We start from the raw sequence: 21,682 nt of genomic DNA, 5'->3' as shown, positions 1-21,682 counted from the left end.
TCTAGATGCACCCTAAAAGCTGATGAAGTCCTTTTTAAATTCCATTTAGAATCCCATTCCGGCAAATTCCGGCTGATATGTCCAATTGAAAGCGAAATTATTTCAAGTCTTTTTAGAGTCCGTTTAGAATCCAATTCCGGAAAATTCCAGCTGGTATGTCTAATTGAAAGCGAAATTCTTTTAAGTCTTTTTAAATTCCGTTTAGAATCCGATTCCGGCAAATTCCGGCTGGTAAATCTTATTGAAAGCGAAATTATTTATTTCAAGTCGTTCTTAAAACAAACCAAATCTAGATGCACCCTAAAAGCTGATGAAGTTCTTTTTAAATTCCATTTACAATCCCATTCCGGCAAATTCCGGCTGGTATGTCTAATTGAAAGCGAAATTCTTTTAAGTCTTTTTAGATTACTTTTAGAATCCGATTCCGGAAAATTCCGGCTGGTATGTCTTATTGAAAGCGAAATTATTTCAAGTCGTTCTTAAAACAAACCAAATCTAGATGCACCCTAAAAGCTGATGAAGTCCTTTTTAAATTCCATTTAGAATCCCATTCCGGCAAATTCCGGCTGATATGTCCAATTGAAAGCGAAATTATTTCAAGTCTTTTTAGATTCCGTTTAAAATATGATTCCGGCAAATTCCGGCTGATATGTCTGATTGAAAGCGAAAATTTTCAAGTCTTTTTAAATTCCATTTAGTTTCTGATTCCAGTAAATTCCTGCTGGCTTGTCTAAGTGAAGCCGATATTCTTTCAAAACAGAAATGGATCAGGTATTCGACAATGTGCACAGATTTTCCCCATTCAATAACATAAAATCAGTGTGCCAAAGCAAAATCCAACTCCATCACAATTCACGTCATTTCACAAATTTGAATTATATAGTTTTTTTTTTACTTAAGTTTAAATTAAATTTTGGAACAAAAAAATAGTCGTATTTCTCGTATTTTCCAGATAACTCCCCAATTTTGTTTTATCAAAGTTGTAGCCCCAACCCCCCCCCCGCCCTTATGAGAAATATTATACATAATATTCAAATTATTTTTATTACCTTAATTTGTGAAAAAAACGAAAATAATATTGTTCCCAAAGTGACACATATTCTCGAGGCAATAACAAAGCTTTTGGGAGTTAGGTCACAACAACTCCCCGCCGAATAGTGGCGGCAACTCCATCACCTTCATTAAGACAATGGTAGCATTGTTGTCATGAGCACAAAGGAGAGACTATTTTTTTTATTGGAATCATCTCACCATAAAAATAGTAGACTCAATTAGAATTTAATTAATTAATATTAAATAAAGACATTTATAAAAATATATAATACTTTACTGAAAGCAATGAACAAATACTGAGCAGGCTAATAAGGGGAAAATTACAGACTAGGACAACAACAAATGATGAAACAAAATCATGAGGCTAAACGTGCATACTAACTGTACGGCAAAACGTAAAATAAATAATAAAAAACATAAAAAGCTAACATTAAAAGCGTGAAAATAAATCAGGTGCATAGCTGCGGGCCTCTAGAGACGTGTACACGGGAATAGATCCCGGGATCCAAAACACAGCCCAGGGAAGCAAATAACGAAAACAAAATGAGGTTAGACCGCATGGTGGAAAACCTCGAAGCAGAATACAACAAAAGAAGCGAATTTGGGAGGCATGCCTAGTTTGTAATAGTTGCGACCTGCTTCCTCAAAATCCATGGGTGAGTTGGATTCTTCGTGGTCGAGCTCCGGCGGTGGGGCGATCAACGGGTTTTCAATTGGTGGTCGTGGCTGATCCTTGTGACTGTGTGCATAGTGGTAGGTCAAACCTGGCCGGGTCTTATACCTGGCTGGGCACACTAAAAGTAGGGGGCAATATATTTGTATCTTTTCAAACAGGCGAATCTACAGATGAAGAAAAGGACTAACGAAGACTCAGACTTGTAGAAATATAGCCAGAGTTACATCCAGAAATTTTTGGAAGAAACGAGTATCTTGAAAATACCGTAAAAGCTTAATTTTATTACAGTTCATTTTTACTAAGGAATCAAGATTTTCCAGATATTCTGCAAATATGTGATTCCACGTTGGACAAATTTCTGTAAATTAGGCCAGTAAAATTTTAAAGAGTTATCAAATTTAAAAAAAAAATCCTCACGGCTAAAACATCGTCCCATTCTTCTACATTTTTTTTTTACAAGCATATTTTCAAAATATTCGTTGGAAAACTTCACAAGAAATGTAAAAAAAATGAAATGTTTTGGTTAGAAAACAAAATCTTGCTAAATCTAGCATCAAAATCCTTGAGCAACATTTATTGAGTAATTAAAATTTTAGCCCGGTATTTAATGACCTTCCTAGCCACATTAAAAGAACGGATATTCATTTAAGAAAAGGAGAAAAAAAAAACTTGATCAGCATATCATTTATTCTTCAACTGCTTTGGTAAGATTGACAACTTTTAGCAACTTGTGTATTGTATTTCCAACTTTGACGGATAATTTAAATCTTTGGAAGAAAGAGAAATAAAAAATAGTTACTTTAGAAGAATTCGAAAAATGAGTTTTACAAAACGAAAAGATCTATAAAAAGTTTCAAAAATAAATATTTAACAAAGTAATATAAAATATCAATCATAATTCAACGATAAAAATAATAAAGTTTTTATAAGTTTTTAAATTCACCAATAAAAATAAAAGCTTTTTCAAGTTTTTAATATGGGAAAAAGAAAAGCTAAAAAAAACTTACGTGCACAGAGGTATGGTTTATCAGCATCCGTTAATGGATCGGTTGAAGCAAGAGTTGGACCCTTCCTTCGAGCACGTCCTTCACGCTGAGCAAAAATTAGAAACGTTAATATAAAAATTAGAAAAGAAAATTCACTCCTTGCTTCTTTATTTTAAAATTTAGGATGTTATTAAAGAAACATAATAAAGTGCTACAGAGATTATTTTGATTTGCGTAGTTTAACCATCATTTATATTTGTATTTGTGTTATGATGTCCTAGCCGAGGGGTTTGAGCTCCAGACTTGAAATCCTGAGGTCAGGGGTTCGAGTCCTAGCCGAGTGGTTTGAGCTCCAGACTTGAAATCCTGAGGTCACGGGTTCAAGTCCTAGCCGAGTGGTTTGAGCTCCAGACTTGAAATCCTGAGGTCACGGGTTCAAGTCCTAGCCGAGTGGTTTGAGCTCCAGACTTGAAATCCTGAGGTCAGGGGTTCGAGTCCTAGCCGAGTGGTTTGAGCTCCAGACTTGAAATCCTGAGGTCAGGGGTTCGAGTCCTGGTGGCGCTGGTTATTTGGTTTGGAACGGGGGTCAATGGTGTGACTCTGTAAGCTCAGCCAAAGTCGAACCAGTTATAAATGGGTATCTAGAGATATCAGGAGGAAAATCACGGGAAGCGTCGGATTATTTACTCCCCAATCACGCATTGCACTTTTGACCGGAAGCATTGAATCAGGAAACGCAGACTGTGTTCAGCATGCGAAAAAGTTTTTTTTTGTAAGTTATGTTGCATATGGCCAGTTTGTAGATTTTATTTATTCTTTATAATTTCAAAATTTCGAGGTCAACTAAGTGTTTGAATTGTCCATAGTTTCTTTTTCATTCCGCATAAAAACCAAATTGAAAATATAAAACTAAAATAGAAAAAATTGGAAATGTGACTTTGCTATTGTTGCTTGCTTTCAACTTTTGACAGAAAGCTTATTATACTTATTTCTGCTTTCTTTGACTATTCTGTCAAGGAATGAACAGAAAGCAATGGGAAAATAGAAAATTAAATTCACTTTTTGGTCTTTCGTGTTAAAAATTGTGAAACTAAAAAATGTAACTAAGTTTTATAAGGAGAATTGTGGTTTGTGTAATATAACCAGTATATATATTTTGTGTTATATTGTATATATCCACTTTGTTAATTTTATTTTTACTTTCAAAATTTTGAAGTCAATAAAATGTTTGAATTTTCCCTAGTTTCTAGCTCATTCCCTAGAAGACAAAACTGAAAATAAAACAATAAAATAGAAATCAAAAAATAAAAAGTTAGAAAACCTGATTTTACTGTTGCTGCCTCCTCTCAACTTTTGACGAAAAGCTCATCATACTTCTTTCTATTTTCTCTGACTATTCTCTTCTTTCTGCTTAGTTTACCAATTCTTAAGAATATAAATCTCGGTAGAATCGGAACCTTGACTTCAAATATCTCGGTAACATTTTTTATGTCAGGATTTATATCCCGAACGGAGGTACAGCAGTTCCTTTTTGTGCAGTGCTTTATTCGTCATTTTAACCAATTGATCTTATTCCTTGATACCTTCTTTATCAAACAGTTCGTGGTAAAAAAAAGGAAAAGAAAAGGAAAGAAAAAGGAGGAAAAATAAACAAAATGAAATACAAAGCAATATACGTAACACCAAAAAGGAAAATTTTCTAGCGAATCAACTAAAACAAACAGTTAAGTTACATTTTACACCCAAAATATAAATTAAATAACACGTGAAAACCATGGTTCGGATCAAGCGAATTTTTAAATTTAATTTGTCTTTCAATCACGGCGGTAAGAGGGACATGTAGCTCCATATTTTGTGATTACTTTGGAATTTCTGCCCCAAGGTGGGGGATTAAGAAGGCATTTACAATGCTTTCAATAATAGGAACAGAGAGCTCCGACAGGTTTGGCCACGGGTGATAACGAGATAATATAGCAGGTGACAAAACCACTATAAAAACGTACAAGAAAAAACCGTTTAAACAGAAAAAACTAGGTACGGCAGGCTTTTTCGGCAAAATACTGAACAACAGCCAAACGAGTCAAATTAAGGTAAATCGGCAATTTAAATTTAAAACGGTAATTCCGAATTAAAATCGGAACTACCTATGGTACTGCCCTATAAACTTAAAAATTTTGAAAGAGCTATAGGAAAACCTTTGAAATTGTGGCATCAATCGACCTAAGAGGAGTCTAGAAGACTAAAAAAATAGATGTTTTTTCAAATAAAAACTTATTGCTGCAAACAGAGTGATAAATTTTCCGGGCTTCAGCTTTTCAAAAGGATTTAAAAAAAACAGGAACTTCGTGGGGAGTAAAGAGCGAAACTAAACAGAGTCAGATAGAGGAGGAGCGTGTACAGGTGAATTGTCCTTAGGCAGCTTCATACTGGATAACTCGACAGAGGCAGTAGTGCTGCACAGTAACTTCCAAATTTCTATATTTAGCTGTTTCTATAGTATATTCTCTATTTTATTATCTATTTTTTCGTTAAAAAAAAGAAAGAAATATATAGTATTAGCTCATATTATATATTCTTTTTTTTTACATTTCATATAATATGTATTTTCTTATATTTTGTATTATAAATATTTATTATATATTATGTCTTTAAATATATTATTTGTTTTTAATTTAATTTAATATTTTTTTTCATATATCTGATTTAGCCATTGAATGCATATAGTCGTTTTTGCAGTACAGCAAAACAACTTTACACCCTAATAAAGGTATAAAGCTGTAAATTAAATTAGGTTTTGTTTATTTTTAGTTAACAAAGAAAAAAACTCAACTTTAATAAAAAAGACATTCAACTAAATTACTAACTACTACTACCACTAACTACTCATCACAACACCAAACTGCGCGAGGCCAATAGAGCTACGCACGCTCCTCATCCATCCCAATCTATTCAAAGCCTCCCTCTTTATACGCTCCCAGGAAGTTCCCAATTATCTTAAATCTTTCCTTACGACATCCTCCCATCCCAACCGAGACAAAAATATGAATTAAAGCAAAGTGTAATACGAAATTTTGGAATCTGCGCGTGCAATAAATTGGTTTCTTTACACGTTTATTTACAGAAGAAAATTAAATTTTAAAAAAAAATTTGGAGTTTCACTTTTTACTTACCTTGGGCGTTTTTACAGGAGCAACAATCCTACGCCTTCTTTTTGGTTTTGCGGTGTCTGCATAATCATCATCACTTTCAGGTTCTGGTTCTTCAAAGTCCAAAACATCTTCATTTTCATCAAAAAACCAAGGTTCCTGAAAACAAAACACATCCAATCAAAATTTCGAGATAGCCATTTTGTTCAGCGTAGCTGATTTCCAGATAAAAAATATGTTTTTGAGGAGGACACTGGCCCACAACCCTCAGGGCAAGGGTTTTAAGTTATGACCTGGGGCCATACAATAACAATGTTGGCACAATGTATTATTTATTATTTTTTTCCTTTAGAGATGGGCACTTCGTATCGAAGAAGTTGTCGTAGAAACTTCGAAAAGGGCTCATTCAATTAGAAATTTGAGTGTCTTGTGCCTTTTTTAACAGTCGAAAGTTATTGGAAGGCAACTAACACCCCTTCCTCGCCCACCATTTCCCGAAACACATCAAATCAAAATTTTTAGATAGCCATTTTGCTCAGTGTAGTTGATTTTCAAATAGAAATTATGTTTTTGATGAGGACACTCCCCCACGGCCTTCAGGGCAAGGGTTGTAAGTTATGCCCCGGGGGCAAATAAGGTTTTTATAGAAGGCGTTGTCGTAGAAACTTCAAAAAAGGCTCACTCGATTGGAAATTCAAAAAGCTAATGCCCTTTTTAATAGTCGAAAGTGATTGGAGAGCAACTAACCCCCCTCTCACATCCACCTTTTCCCCAAACACATCCAATCAAAATTTCGATATAGCCATTTTATTCAACGTAGTTTTAAGTTCTGGAAATTAGGTCTTTGAGGATGACACCCCCCACAGCCATCAGGGCAAGGGTTGTAAGTTATGCCCTGGGGGCATATTAGGTTTTGTATGGGCAATGTTGTCGTAGAAACTTCATAAAGGGGTCATCCGATTGTAAATTTAAACGGCTAGTTCCCTTTTTAATAGTTGAAAGTGATTCTAAGGCAACTGACACCCCTTCCACGCCCACTATTTTCCCAAACACACCCAATCAAAATTTTGATATAGCCATTTTGCTCAACCTAGTTGAATGTTCTGGAAATTATATGTTTGAGAAAGAACCCCCCCCAGTCTTCAGGGTCAAGGGTTATAAGTTATGCCCTGGGGCATATATGGTTCTTATGGAAGGAATGCTCATATAAACTTCAGAGAGATCTCATTTGATTGGAAATTGAAAGTTCTAATTCACTTTTTAAGCGTCAAAAGATATTGGAGGGTAGCCAGCGCCCCCCATCTAAACCTCTTTTTCCCAAATGCATCCGATAAAAATTTTGAGATAGCTATTTTGTTAAAAATAGTTGAAAGATCATATAACAAAAACTCCGGTGACGACACAATCCCCCAGGGCCCGGGGGCAGGCATTGTAAGTTATGCCCTGGGAAGGGATGCTCGTATTAACTTCAAAGAGGGCTCATTTGATTGGAAATTTGAAAGTTCTAGTTCACTTTTTAAGAGTCAAAAGAGATTAGAGGGCACCTAGCCCCCCCCCTCCTGGACGCCCTTTTTTCGTCAAACCCATCCGTTAAGAACTTTGGGATAGTTTTTTTTTAAATATTTCAAGGACCATAGAACGAAAACTCCGGGGTCGACACAGCCCCCCAGGGCCCAAGGGCAGGTGTTGTAAGTTCCCTCAGTTATGCCCTGAGGGAATATATGGTTCTTATTGAAGGGATGCTCGTAAAAACTTCAGATATGGCTCATTTTATTAGAAATTGAAAGTTCTAGTTCAGTTTTTTAAATTCAAAAGAGATTAGAGGGCAACTAGCCCCCCCCGCCCCTTTTCCCCAAATGCACCCAATAAAAATTTTGAGATATCCATTAAGTTAAAAATTGCTCAAAAGTCAGATAACAAAAACTCAGGTGTCGTCACAACCCCCCAGGGCCCGGGAGCAGGCGTTATAAGTTATGCCCGGGGCAATAAACTTCAGAGAGGACTAATTTGATTGGAAATTGAAAGTTCGAGCTCACTTTTTGATAGTCAAAAGAAATCCGAGGGTAACTAGCCCCCCCCCCCACGCCTTCTTTTTCCCAACCCATCTGATGAAAATTTTGAGATAGAAATTTTGTTAAAAATGGTTCAAACGTGGGATACGAAAAACTCCAGTGTCAAGACAACCCCCCAGGGCCCAGGAGAAGGTGTTCTAAGTTATACCCTAAGGGCATGAATGTTTCTTATGAAAGGGATGCTCGTACAAACTTCATAGAGGATTCATTTGATTGGAAATTAAATATTCTAGTTCACTTTTTAAGAGTCAAGAGAGTTAAGGGCAACTATCCCCCCCGCTCTTTTTTCCCCAATCCTATCCGCTACAAATTTTGAGATAGCCAGTTTTTTAGAAATTTTTAAAAAATTAGATAACAAAAACTCCCCCCAGGGCCCGAGGGATAGGTGTTATAAGTGTTGTTCTGGGGGCGTATATGGTTCTTATGAAAGGGACGCTCGTATAAACTTCAGGGGGGAGGGGCTCATTTGATTGAGAATTGAAAGTCCTAGTTCAATATTTACGAGTCAAAAGATATCCGAGGGCAACTAGCCCTCGTATTTTATAATAGCCATTTCATTATACAAAAGTTCAAAGGTCAGAAAAGGAAAATTCCTGTGTCGACAGAACCCGTCAGGGCCCGGAGGCAGGCGTTATAAGTAATGCTCTAGGGGAATAAATGGTTCTTATGGAAGGGATGCTCGTATATACTTCGGAGAGGGCTCCTATGATTGGAAATTGAAAGTTCTAGTTCAATTTTTAAGGTTCGATACAGATCGGAGGGCAACTAGCCCCCCCCCCACCTTCTCCACGCCCTAAATGCATCGGATAAAAATTTGAGATGGACATTTTGTTAAAAATAGTTCAAAGTTCTGATAACAAAAAACTCCGGTGTCGATACAACCTCCAGGGCCCGGGGGTACGCGTTGTAAGTCATGCCCTGGGGGCATATATGGTTGTTATGGAAAGGATGCTCGTATAAACTTCAGGGGGGGGAGGGGCTCATTTGATTGGAAATTGAAAGTTCTAGTTCAATTTTTAAGAGTCAAAAGATATCCGAGGGCAACTACCCCCCCCCCCCCACAAGTTCAAAGTTCTGATAACAAAAAACTCCGGTGTCGATACAACCTCCAGGGCACAAGGGGTAGGCGTTGTAAGTTATGCCCTGGGGGCATATATGATTGTTATGGAAGGATGCTCGTATAAACCTCCTAGAGGGCTCACTTGATTGGAAATTGAAAGTTGTAATTCACTTTTTAACAGTCAAAAGTGATTGGGGGCAGCTAGCCTCCCCCCACACTCCATTTATTTTTTTCCCAGTGGCACTTCATATGAAAGGGGTCGTAGAATCAACTTCAAAGGGCGCTTATTTAATTGGAAATCGAGAGTTCTAGTGCCCTTTTAAGAGTCAAAAGTGATCAGACGGCAACTGCCCCCCAATACCTTTTCCCCAAATACATCTGATAAAAAATTTGAGGTAGATATTTTGTTAAAAATAGTTCAAAGATAATGTAACAAAAACTCCTGTGTCGACACAACCTCCCCCAGGGCCCGGGGACGACGTCGTAAGTATTTCTCGGGGGGCATATATGGTTCTTATGGAAGGTATGCTCGAATAAACTTCGGAAGGCTTATATGATTGGAAATTGAAAGTTCTCGTTCACGTTTTAAGAGTCAAAAGAGACCGGAGGGTAACTAGACCCCTCTCCATGCCCTATTTTCCTCAAACCCATCCGATAAGAACTTTGAGAGAGCCATTTTTTTCAAAATAGTTCAAAGGTCAGATACCTAAAACTCCAGTGGCGACACATCCCGCCAGCGCCCGGGGGGCAGGCATTGTAAGCTAGGTCCTGGGGCCGTATGTGGTTCTTATGAAAGGAATGCTCGTATAAACTTCAGAGAGGGTTCATTTGAATAGAAATTAAAAGTTGTAGTTCATTTTTTCAGAGTGAAAAAAGATCAAAGGGCAACTAGCCCCTCCCGCCTCCACGCCTTTGGGTGTATCGGATGGATAAACCCATCCGATAAAAACTTGAGGTGACCATTGTGTTAAAAATAGTTCAACCATCAGATCTCAAGGCTCGACACAACCTCCCAGGGACAGGGTTAGTAACTTATACTCTGTGGGTATATATGGTCCTTATAGAAGGGATGCTCGTGTAAGCTTCAGAGAGGGTTCATTTGATTGAAAATAGAAGGTTCTAGTTTACTTGTAAAAAGTAAAAAGAGAAAATATTTGTAATATAATCCGTTTTCAGTTAAGCACTAATGACACAGTAGGCTTTTGGTTGATTTGGTTGATTGATTATATCACGATGTAATTATTTTTAATTCTGAAGTTTTTTTCAGTTTCAACCCCAGAGAAAAAAAAGGCTACTGTCCTATACTTCTGTTTTAAAAAGGTTACACATTTTTTTTAAACAAAACAGTGCATTTTTCAAGTATATGTCACAAAAAGAGCCCTGCCTTTTTTTGCTACCTGTTGTTGTGCTTAACCGTTGTTAAAACCTGAATTTTTGAGCCTGTGAAACGTGGTTTGTTTTTATTAGTTATAATCAGAAAGTACTAACGACAGTGAAAATAAATCCGATTGTTTTGAATTCATGAAATGGAGACTTAGATAACCATATATATCTAAAAAAGATAAAGAAAAAAGAGACGACCAGGAATTCAATTTTAAATGAAAAGACCAGTTATGCAGTTTTTGGTAGCAATGGGTGCAAAACAGGGCCGTATCCAAGATTTTTTTTCGGGAGGGGTTTTGCAAAAGAATTTTTTCAGGAGGGCGGGGGTTTAAAAAACTTGAAAAACTGCATCAAAAAATAGTTTATATTAATTTTTGTTACGTTTTTTTACGAGCCGGACAAACATTTGGGGGGGGGGGATGGTGAATCCCCCCCCCCTGTATACGGCCTTAGTGCAAAACTTAAAAAAAAGAGAAGAAACGTGGGTGAAAAATCAGCAGAAAAAAAGCTAAAAAAAACATGGCAGGAAACATTTTGAGAACGTACAGTATTCTTTTGAAGGTTTAGTTGTCATTGGGAACCCACAGATCTTTAAGGTTGGAATTTCTACGGACTATACGCATTATCAAGTTTTATTTAGTTTTAATTATTAAATTAATTAGTTTTACTTCCTATTTTCACAGTCCAGCATGACAACATTGATGAAAATGTTATAATGACCTAATGTTTTTTTTCTATTTTTAAACAAACCCAAGAAATATTTAAAATGGTAATTTTCAGGTATAAATAGACCTAGGGGATCAAGGGTAAAAAATATTTTAATTTTGATATCCTTACTATTTTAAGCTAGTGAAAACAGAAAAAATGTTTGAGTAGTAACATATTTTACATAATAAGCTCTGTTTTTTCGTGTCTCGAGTTCATTATACGCACCAAAACTAGTAGGCACAAAATCAACCAGTTACCTTAGATATTGTGTCCTCTTTTCCAATGGTAGTGTCTCTAGAATCTTCATGCGACATGGCCATCCCTACTTCTTCTTCATCAAGAAGTTCCTTCTGCAAAACAACACATTAAATTATTTAGATATGAATAATCCGATAAACAATAATAATTAAAAAATTAATCTATTATATTAATATATTAATTAATTATAATTACATTAGTTAAATCAATAATATTTAAAAAAATAATATAATTTTCATATAATATCAACAATATTTATTAATATAATTCGAATAGCAATGAAAAAATATAATAATATGTAGGAGAGAATTATTGAGAGCAATGACTCATGGGTCGATACTAGCACTTATGAAGGGAAGGGAATTGAGCCTAAGCAACCCCCCAAAATCTCGTGATATTTATGGTTATATTCTTCAATAACTGACAATTCATTTGTATCTGTTTGAGGATTTATGCCAGGTGACAATAATCATTATATACATAACTGTAGTATAAGAGAGAAAAATTTTATTTTCCTCGAATAAAATAAGAACACTGATTCATTGTAAGCAAAAGACAAAGAACGTACATTGCCAGAAAAAATTTAATGAATCCCAAATTATTGATTTCATGGGTCCTCATTGGTTGTTTCGATAGCCAACCATATACCTGCTAAAAAGATCCTAAATAGCAAATCAAAGCTAGCCTAATCTTAACTAAACCTATCTAAATCAACTACAGTGGCGCTACTTCCGAGGGGGTGGGGGGATGGTAAAGCAGGACTGACTTGATTAAATCCAATCATCATTAGTGTGGAATCATAATGTTTGTTGAAGTGAATTTCAGTTCTCTTGTCTTCTTTTATACTGTGTTTTTATATGTATTACTTAAAAAAAAACTTTTTCAAAAAAGAAGTTTTTCAAAGAAAAGTAAAGAACTCCATTAAAAAAAATGAGCAAAAATCAAATAAAAAAATCTACCAAGCGTGAAACTACCACAAACTCAAAACGAGCAGAAATTAGCATAAGTTGGGCTCAAAACCCCTATGCCTTCCCAAGGCCAGAGCATAATTTGCACTTTACTGAAAAAATATAAATGTTTAAATGTTTTTACTTTCATAACGTTAATAAATCAAATAATATTAACATTTTGATTACTAAATATCAGTATATGTATATTAAACTGACAATGTACATTCATTTGTATTTTTTTCAGTAAAGTGCAAATTATGATATGGCCTTGGGAAGGCATAGAGGTTTTCAGCCCAACTTATATTAATTTCTGCTCGTTTTGAGTTTGACTTGGTTATTTATTGTAATTTCTGTTCGTTTTGGGTTTTATTTATTTATCGATGCTGATTTGTGGTAGTTTTACGCTTGGTAGATTATTTAATTTTATTTTTGCTCATTTTTTGTTTAATGGAGTTCTTTACTTTCCTTTGAAAAACTTATTTTGAGGAAAAAGTTTTTTTAAATTAACTTCTGTTCGTTTTATATTAACATAGTCTTTTCAGGGAAAAAGAAAATAATACTTTAAATCTTTTCGTTTTTCTAAGACTTTATAGTTTGACCTGCTATTTGTATGCTGGAGAAAAACTTTTCAGCAATTTTTAACAACATACACCCTTTTAAAAACCTGGACGCAAATAGTAGTGTTTAATTTAGTGTTTAATTTAATCTCCTCTAGTTGATGTGAAATGGAAGACTTGATACCATTCGCAAAAAATCTGTTTACTTTCTTTGATAGCTTGGATACACTTGATTTGGTGAAATTTTAAGAGCAGAAGTAACCCCGAAAGTTTGAACATATTACCCTCAGTCGTTCTTGGGATACTGCTGAGATGCTTTATTGGGAATTAGCATTAATACAGTGTATTTTTATTTAATCTTAAGGCAACATTTAGTTTTAAACAAAAAGGCAAATGGGAGGGTGGGCGTGGGAGGGGGATTAGTTTCCCTCCGATCACTTTTGAGAATTCAAAAGGGCATCAGCCCTTTCTATTTTCAATCGAATGAGCCCTTTTCGAAGTTCCTACGACAACTTCTTCGATACGAAGTGCCCTGGTCTAAACAAAAAAAAAAAAAAAAAATATAATAGATTATACCCACATTGATCTTTACTACAAAAATGTCAAGCCTTCCAATAACTTTCGACTATTAAAAAGGGCACAAGGCCTTTCGATTTCCAATCGAATGAGCCCTTTTTGAGTTTCTACGACAACGCTTTATATAAACACCTTATATGCCCCCAGGGCAAAAATTACAACCCTTACCCTAAGGGCTGTGAGGGTGGTTGTCATCCTCTAAGACCTAACGTCCAGAACTTTCAACTACGTTAAACAAAATGGCAATATCAGAATTTTGATTGAATGTGTCTGGGAAAATGATGGGCGAGAGAGGGGCGTTAGTCGCTCTCCAATCACTTTCAACTATTAAAAAACACTAGCCCTTTCGATTTCCAATCAAATGAGCCTTTTGAAGTTTTTACGACAATGCTTTCAATATAAACCTTATATGCCCCACAGGCATAATTTACAAACATTGCCTGGAGGGTTGAGGGGGGGGGGGTGTCATTCTCAAAGACTTAATTTCCAGAACTTTGTGCTACGTTGAACACAATGGCTATCTGAAAATTTTTATTAGATGTGTTTGGTGGAATGTTGGCCGTGAGAGGGGGGTTAGGTATCCTCAAAGCACTTTCAACTAGTAAAGATGTCACTGGCCTTCCCAACTTTCAATTGAAAGAGCCCCTTTTGAAGTTTTTACGACCACTCTATCTATAAAAACCTTATATGCCCCCAGGGCATAACTTACAACCTTTGCCCTGGGGGCTCTGGGGGGTTTGCCACCCTTAAATACATAATTTCCAGAATTTTCAACTACGTTGAACAAAATGGCTATCTCTAAACTTTGATTGAATGCGTTTGGGGAAAAGGTAGGCGTGAGAGGGGGGTTAATTACTCTCCACCCACTTTCGACTATTAAAAAGGGCAATTTCAATTTCCAATCAAACGAGCCCTTTTTGAAATTTCTACTACAACTTTCTATTTAAACCTTATATGCCCCCAGGGCATAACTTACAACCTTTGCACTGAGGCCTCTGATGGGGTTATCATCCTAAAAGGCCTAAATTCCAGAACTTTCGACTGCGTTGAACAAAATGGACATCTCAAAATTTTGATTGGATGTGTTTGGGGAAATGGTGGGCGTGAGAGGAGGGTTAGTTGCCCTTCAATCTTTTTCAGCTATTAAAAGGGCACTAGCCCTTTCAATTTCCAACTGAATGAGCCCTTTTTGAAGTTTCTACAACATCGCTTTCTATAAGCCTTATATGCCCCCAGGGCATAACATACGACCCTTGCCATGAAGGCTGTGGGTGTGGAGGGGTTGTCATCCTTAAAGACCTAATTTCGAAAAATTTCAACTACGTTGAATAAAATGGCTATCTAAAAATTTTGATTGGATGTATTTGGGGAAAGGTGGGCGTGAGAAGGGGGTTAGTTGCCGTCAAATCACTTTCGAGACTATTAAAAAGGGCACCAGCCCTTTGGATTTTCAATTGAATGAGCCCTTTTTCAAATATCAACGACAAAGATTTCAATAAAAACTCATATGCACCCAGGGCATAACTTATAACCCTTAACCTGAAGACTGTGGGGGGAGTGTTGTAACCAAAGGTATAATTTCCTGAACTTTAAACTACGTGGAAAAAATGGCAATCTCAAAATTTCGATTGGATGTTTATGGGGAAATGATGGGCGTGGAAGGGGTGTTTGTTGCCTTCCAATCACTTTCGACTATTAAAAAGGGCACTATCCATTTCAATTTCTAATCGAATGAGCCCTTTTTGAAGTTTCTACGACAACGCGTTCAACAGAAACCTGATATGCCCCAAGGGTATAACTAACAACCCTTGCTTTGAGGGCTGTGACGGGTTGTCATCCTCAAAGACCTAATTTCCAGAACTTTCAACTACGTTGAACAAAATGGCTATCTTAAAATTTGGATTGGATGTATTTGGGGAAAAGGTGAGCGTGAAAGGGGGGTTAGTTGCCCTCCAATCAATTTCGACTATTAAAAAGGGCACTAGCCCTTTGAATTTCCAATCAAATGAGCCTTTTTTTAAAGTTTCTACGACAACGCTTTCTAAAAAAACCTTATATGCCCCCAGGGCATAACTTACAACCCTTGCCCTGAGGGCTGTCCTCCTCCAAAACATAATTTCTATCTGGAAATCAACTACGCTGAACAAAATGGCTATCTCAAAATTTTGATTGGATGTGTTTGGGGAAAAGGTGGGCGTGAGAGGGGGTTACTTACCCTCAAATCACTTTTGACTATTAAAAAGGGCACTAAACCTTCGAATTTCCAATCGAATGAGCTAGCCATTTCAATTTCCAATCGAATGAGCCCTATTTGAAGTTTCTACGACAACACGTTCTATAAAAACCTTATATGCCCCAAGGGCATAAATTACACCCTTTGCCCGTACTACTGTAGGGGGGGGTCTTCTCCTTAAAGGCTTTGTTTCGCACTCTTTCAACTACTTTGAACAAAATGGTTATCTCAAAATGATGATTGGATCAGTTTTGGGAAATGGTAAGTGTAAGAGGTGGGTTAGTTACCCTCCAATCACTCTCTACTATTAAAAAGGGCAATATCCCTTTGAATTCCCAATTGAATCAGTCTTTTTTGAAGTGTCTACGAAAATGCGTTCTATAAAACCTCATATGTACCAAAGGCATAATTCACAGCCCTTACCCTGAAGGCTGTGGGGGAGTGTCATCCTTAAACACATAATTTCTACCTTGAAATCAACGGCACTGAACAGAATGGCTATCTTAAAATTTTGTTGGGATGTGTTTCGGGAAATGACGGGTTTGGTACGGGTATTAGTTGCCTTCCAATCGACTATTAAAAATGGCACAAGCCACTCCAATTTCCAATTGAATGAGCCCTTTTCGACGTTTCTACGACAACTTCTTTGATACGAAGCGCCCTGGTCTAAAGGAAAAAAATAATAAATAAAATATTGTGCCAACATCGTTCTTATATGCCCCCAGGGCATAACTTAAAACGTTTGCCCTGAGGGTTGTGGAAGAGTGACCTCCTCAAAAACATGTTTTCTATCCGGAAATCAACTACGCTGAACAAAATGGCCATCTTAAAATTTTTATTGGATGTGTTTGGGGGGGATGATGGGCGTGGGGGGGGGGGGGGGGTAATTGCCCTTCAATCACTTTCGACTATTAAATAGGGCACAAGCCACTACAATCTCATATTAAATGAGGTTTTTTCGAATCGTATACGACAAGACCTTCGTTACGAAATGTCCTAGTGTAAGACCAAGAAAAAAAAAATAATAATGCTCTTGGGCCATTTCTTTCTCTACTTAGGCAGAGCAACTGCACTACCTATGACTAAACAAACAAAGACCAAGTTTTTTTTTTCAACTGAAAGTAAGGAGCAACATGAAAACTTAAAAGGACCAGAAAATATTACTAATATAAAGGAGCGGCCACCTCCTCAATACCTCACTCTTTACAGTAAAGCATTTTTTTAGAACATTTAAAAAAACTTATTCTTCTAATAAAACGGCCCGTGTGTTTCAAGGGTTATTCTTAAGGAATTGGGATAAAAAGTCAAACTTTAGCTTAAAGAGCAAGGTATTGAGGAGGGGGCAGCCCCCTCATATAAGTAATAATTTCTATTTGTTTTAAATTTTGATGTTGCTCCTTACTTTCAGTTGAAAAAAACTCTTTTTTTTTAATATAATTCCTGATTGTTTTTAAATAAAGCCAGGAAATCCGGCTCCTCCTCCAGGGAAAATTCCTTCTCCTCATGGAAAATCCCTCCATAGAAAGCTGTTCCCATATAAAATACCCCCCCCCCCCGCCGGGATAATTCCTCGAGACAATTCCATTATATCTGGAATCTCTCAGAAAAATTCTTGCAGATGGTTCCAGGTGACAAGTTTTTCTTAGTACATTTTGATTTGAAAAGATTGTTTTTAAAATCATGCCGGAAAATCCCTTCCTCTGTGGAAAAGTTTTCCCACAAATACCCCCTCCCTCTGGTAAAAAGTTGCTCACGCAGAAAATTCCTTCTCTCTAGAGAATTTATACCATGGAAAACTTTCCAATGGCGAATTTCTCCCGTAAAAATTCCCCCCTCTTATGGAAAAATACCCTGGACAACTCTAACCCGGTAAGAAATTTCCTCGGACAATTCCCCTAAACATTTCCACATGTAAAATTGAGTCAGCAAAGAGAAAGTAAGACTATTTCAAAAAAAATCGCATAGGAATTCCGGCAAATACCTCTCGTGTAAAATTTCCCCTGGGAAGTTCAGCGATATATCGCGAATAAACCCAGATTATTTGATAAGAAACTTCATGAATTCGTTTGATGTACATTATATAAATAAATATGTGTTTTCCAGTGAAATTAAAGAGCAACTATGGCACTTAAGACGAAAAGACATCATTCAGTATATAAAAGGGCTGCAGCCCCAAGCACCTCTCTATGCACCTAAACTGAATTAATGCACATCAACCAGCATACCTGCCCACCAGGATTTAAGAGGACCTAAACCCTCTTTTGTGTGTTGAAGGATCCACCCACTCTATATAAGTTTGACAAACTTTTAATTAATAAGATGTTGGCCTAAAAATGCCTTGGTTTTGTAAACCACTATAATTTCCATTGGTATGCTTTCTATGGATACACCAAGTTCCACTCACTGCATCCCTTGTGGCCCAGAAATAGCAACCTACAGAGAAGTACCGCATTATAGGCCTTTTCCCAGCTGTCAACAGAAGAATTAGAAAATACAAGGCTGACTAGATAAAATCCAATTAGTTTTTAACTATTATGTTAAAAATATTTTTTTTAAATATTAATATTTTTAAAATATTATGTTTTATTAAAGCACATTTCACTCTTTTTCTTCTACACTACGTCTTTTGTATGTACATATTTTCCAGGGAGGGTGTAAAGAGGGAGGCTTTGAAAAGATTGGGATGGAGGAGCGTGCGTAGCCTTGTTGGCCTCAGGCGGCTTTATGCTGCAGTGAGTTATTAGTAGTAGTAGTAGCATCATATTTTGACAGATAATAAAACAATAAAAATAGCAAAAATTCAAAAGGTATATGTCACAGGTCGAAATATATGGATCTTGCACATTGTAACCTTTTATTCGTGAAATACTTAGAGGGGGTGGACTACCGAGCTTCTCTTGGAGCGGGGTAAAAATCTCATGTCCTTTCAATGCATTGGTGTATCTCTTAGACACAAGGATTATACAAAGAGTATTGAAAGATGTTGTCTTTTGCAAAATCCTTATTAAAATGCAGCCCTAAACTAATAGCAATTAAACTAATAATATGTTTTCTTTTTCCATGTTCTGTTCTAGTCTTATTTGCTTCTTTTGCACTTTTTATGGTTGATCTGGGTACTTATTTCTATTAGGATGGTTATTTTTATATTTTATTATTTCAATTTTTTATTTCTATTTTCTTTATTTTATTTCTATATGGTTATTTTTTTCTCTTTAATTACCAAGTACAATGAGAATTAAATATGATTGTCTAAATCAACATGCATATCCAAAACTCAACTTAAGTTTGAAACCCAGCTATGCATACCTTAGAAACTAAAAAAAATAAGAACGGAACATGGCAGCACTGACAAAAATTTGATAATACCATAAAAAATTTAAAATAAAAAAAAGAAGAAAAATATTACAAAATTTCGACTCCAGGTAGGAATAGACCTGAGGTGGGCCCAGAGGTAATATCTTATGTCCTTGGTACTCCACTGAACTAACAATAAATGATAATATAGTCCCTGATGGGATAACAAATTTCAGATCAGAGGCCATCAAAAGGGTAAAAACCCCAAGTAAAACTATAGAAAGTCATGATTGATACTGAATGTCTTGTATGACAACTACCAGAATCAAGCTACTTTAAAGGGAATTTAAAATCCTGAATTAAATTCATATTTCATACTTATAAATCAAAAGTATAATCAATTTTTTTCTTTTACATCAGAATAACCTAGAATAATCTACTGGTTATCAGAATAACCAATATCCGAATTACATCAGAAATACGTTCAACAGAACAATAATTTGTAGTTCTGACTTTTTTTTTTGAGAATTTTGAAAAGACCCTGAAACCCCTCAAAATGAAAGCAAATTGAGTGCATTTCACCATCAAAAGGGCAAGTTATAGGACAAGAGTTGATTATCAAATTATGTTTTAATATAATTTCAGATAAAAAGAAAATGCCACATTAACTCTTTGTACTTAAACAAAAATTGAGGGGCTAAAACAGAAGCCTTTAATGTAATACCAATAACTAGTTTCTTTATCTTGGCAATAGTATCACCTTTGGTGGAGCAACTAGATATTGCCTTCTCCGTTTCATCCACGGTTTGGTAGGATATGTATATATTTGCCCTTCTTTTTGACCAGGCATCCTCTGTCTAGATGACATCCATAAGGAGGTGCAATGTTGGGCAACACCTAAAACAAAAGGGGCTAGTTGAGATGCAATCTTGAGCAGTACCTAAAACAGAGGGAGCTAGATTTCATGAGCAAATTCCCAAGTTTCTTTTGTCCAAACAAACTTCAAATCTTAGACTCCCAAAGAAGACTGTTACATGTTGATTTTTCAACAATTACACATTGGAGAGACCAATCTTAGACCCCCAAAACTGCTTAAACTGGTTGAATGCTCATCTAACCAGATAATCCAAAAAAGGGTTTTAAGGGCAAGTTGTAGCACCAATTCTTCAGGGACATGAACTGTAGGGAGGGGGGGATTTTTACCCTAAGGTTTTGAAAACTACCCTTTCTAGTGCAATTAAATTCTAGTAATCAAAAAATACCTTCCATAAATTTTGATTTTTTCTGCATTTTCATTAAATGGAAAAAAAATGATAATCCCCCCTTCATTTCCATAAATAGGGCCTTGCAATGGTTATTTTCTGCAAGTACTACCTAAAATCTTCCCTATGACAAGCTATCTCAACAAGTATTTTGGTTTGCAAAGACAATGCATCAAACAGGCAGAAACAACATGCCCACTCTACCTACAAGAGTCCACACCTAGTGTTGAGTACATGAAGAACTACTAGCTGCACTTCCATTTCGAATGGTGTCCAAAGGGACATCGTCCCCTGAAAACTTACCAGCTAATTCCTAAAAACAAATGGTATTTTGAAAAACCAATTTGGTGATTATTACCATCCCTATCTCCAGTTACACTTTTTCCCCTTCCTTCTTCTTCTTTCTGAGAGGTGTGCATTTTTGTTTTTTGTCATTCATTTGTTTCATGTATTAAAGTAGCTAGATTAAGAGCCACCTCTCTCTTTGCCTTGATGAACTGATATCTATAAATTGTAGTGGGCTATATTAATTCTAAGAAAACATTTTTTTTCATTTTTTTAATAATCACAATCCGGTATATATAACAAAATAATAAATACATTAATAAATGTTATCCAGCAATACAAACTTAAAATAATTACAATTTTAATTACTTGAATAATTCATAGTTTATCCCATTACATCGAAAACAATTTGCTTTAAATTTCAAAATCTTTTTTTTGTTCATTTTGATGATAACATGGGGCCCTTCCAAATGCGGGGCCTGATTGGGCCCAATCATTCTTTATCCGTCCCTGTTTACAAGAAGTAACTCCATGTATAGTCTTTTAAATTATGAAAAGACAAGGGCAGATGAGCTGTTTCCTCACTACTGGTTATGAGGATGTGTTGCAATTTCTTTCTCATTCTCAAGGAAAAATTAGTTTTATTGGTATATCTGAAAGTTTTTTTAGTCAGGAACACTCTTTCTCGCTGTATTCTTTTCCAGATTATAATTTGGAGGCTAAAAACCGGACGTCCCTTCACAGAGGGGGAATTGCGTGTTTGATTTCAAAGTCATTGACATACCAAGTAAGAAATGATATTGATGTTTGGATAGAGGGTAAGTTTGAAAGTCTTAGTATAGATTTAAATTTGGGTAGTAGTAAATTTTTGATTAGTATTGTGTATAAGCCACCGAGCGCAAGCTGGGAAGATTTTGAGCGTGGATTTGATCAACTTACGCGTGCGGTGTCTCGGACAGGTTTAGATTTTATTTGTATGGGTGATTTTAACTTTGATCTGCTATTGCTGAATGGAGTGAATCTTGATTTATTTAATTTGATGGTTGCTAATGATCTTTTTCCCCTAGCTAATATTCCAACACGGGTTATGAGTCATTCAGCTACTCTTATTGACAATATTTTTGTTGGTTCGAAGTATCTGGACCGTAGTTATGCTGATGTGGTTCTGTACCCTTGTTCTGAC

The 21,682-nt window shown here is 36.1% G+C and overlaps 1 protein-coding gene across 4 annotated transcripts in view; it reads right to left on the bottom strand.

Moving 5' to 3' along the window:
• d4 (double PHD fingers d4) overlaps window positions 1-21,682 on the bottom strand; it is a 51,382-nt gene that overhangs the window by 20,278 nt on the left and 9,422 nt on the right. For 2 of the 4 annotated variants that reach the window (XM_089096935.1, XM_089096933.1), the window contains exons 3-7: window positions 19,713-19,849; window positions 11,342-11,434; window positions 5,886-6,020; window positions 2,737-2,821; window positions 1,668-1,847 (exon numbers count right to left, since the gene is read on the bottom strand). In XM_089096935.1, the coding sequence (XP_088953061.1) occupies window positions 1,668-1,847; window positions 2,737-2,821; window positions 5,886-6,020; window positions 11,342-11,434; window positions 19,713-19,849 (630 nt within the window). The remainder of the gene's footprint in view (window positions 1-1,667; window positions 1,848-2,736; window positions 2,822-5,885; window positions 6,021-11,341; window positions 11,435-19,712; window positions 19,850-21,682) is intronic. The other 2 variants (XM_089096936.1, XM_089096937.1) reach the window with 2 other exon arrangements.

Source organism: Artemia sp. Qi Xiang Cuo, chromosome 11 (genome assembly GCF_049724085.1).
Source record: "Artemia sp. Qi Xiang Cuo chromosome 11, ASM4972408v1, whole genome shotgun sequence".
NCBI classification, from domain to species: Eukaryota; Metazoa; Arthropoda; class Branchiopoda; order Anostraca; family Artemiidae; genus Artemia; species Artemia sp. Qi Xiang Cuo.
This window is presented reverse-complemented; position numbering and strand designations above follow the sequence as displayed.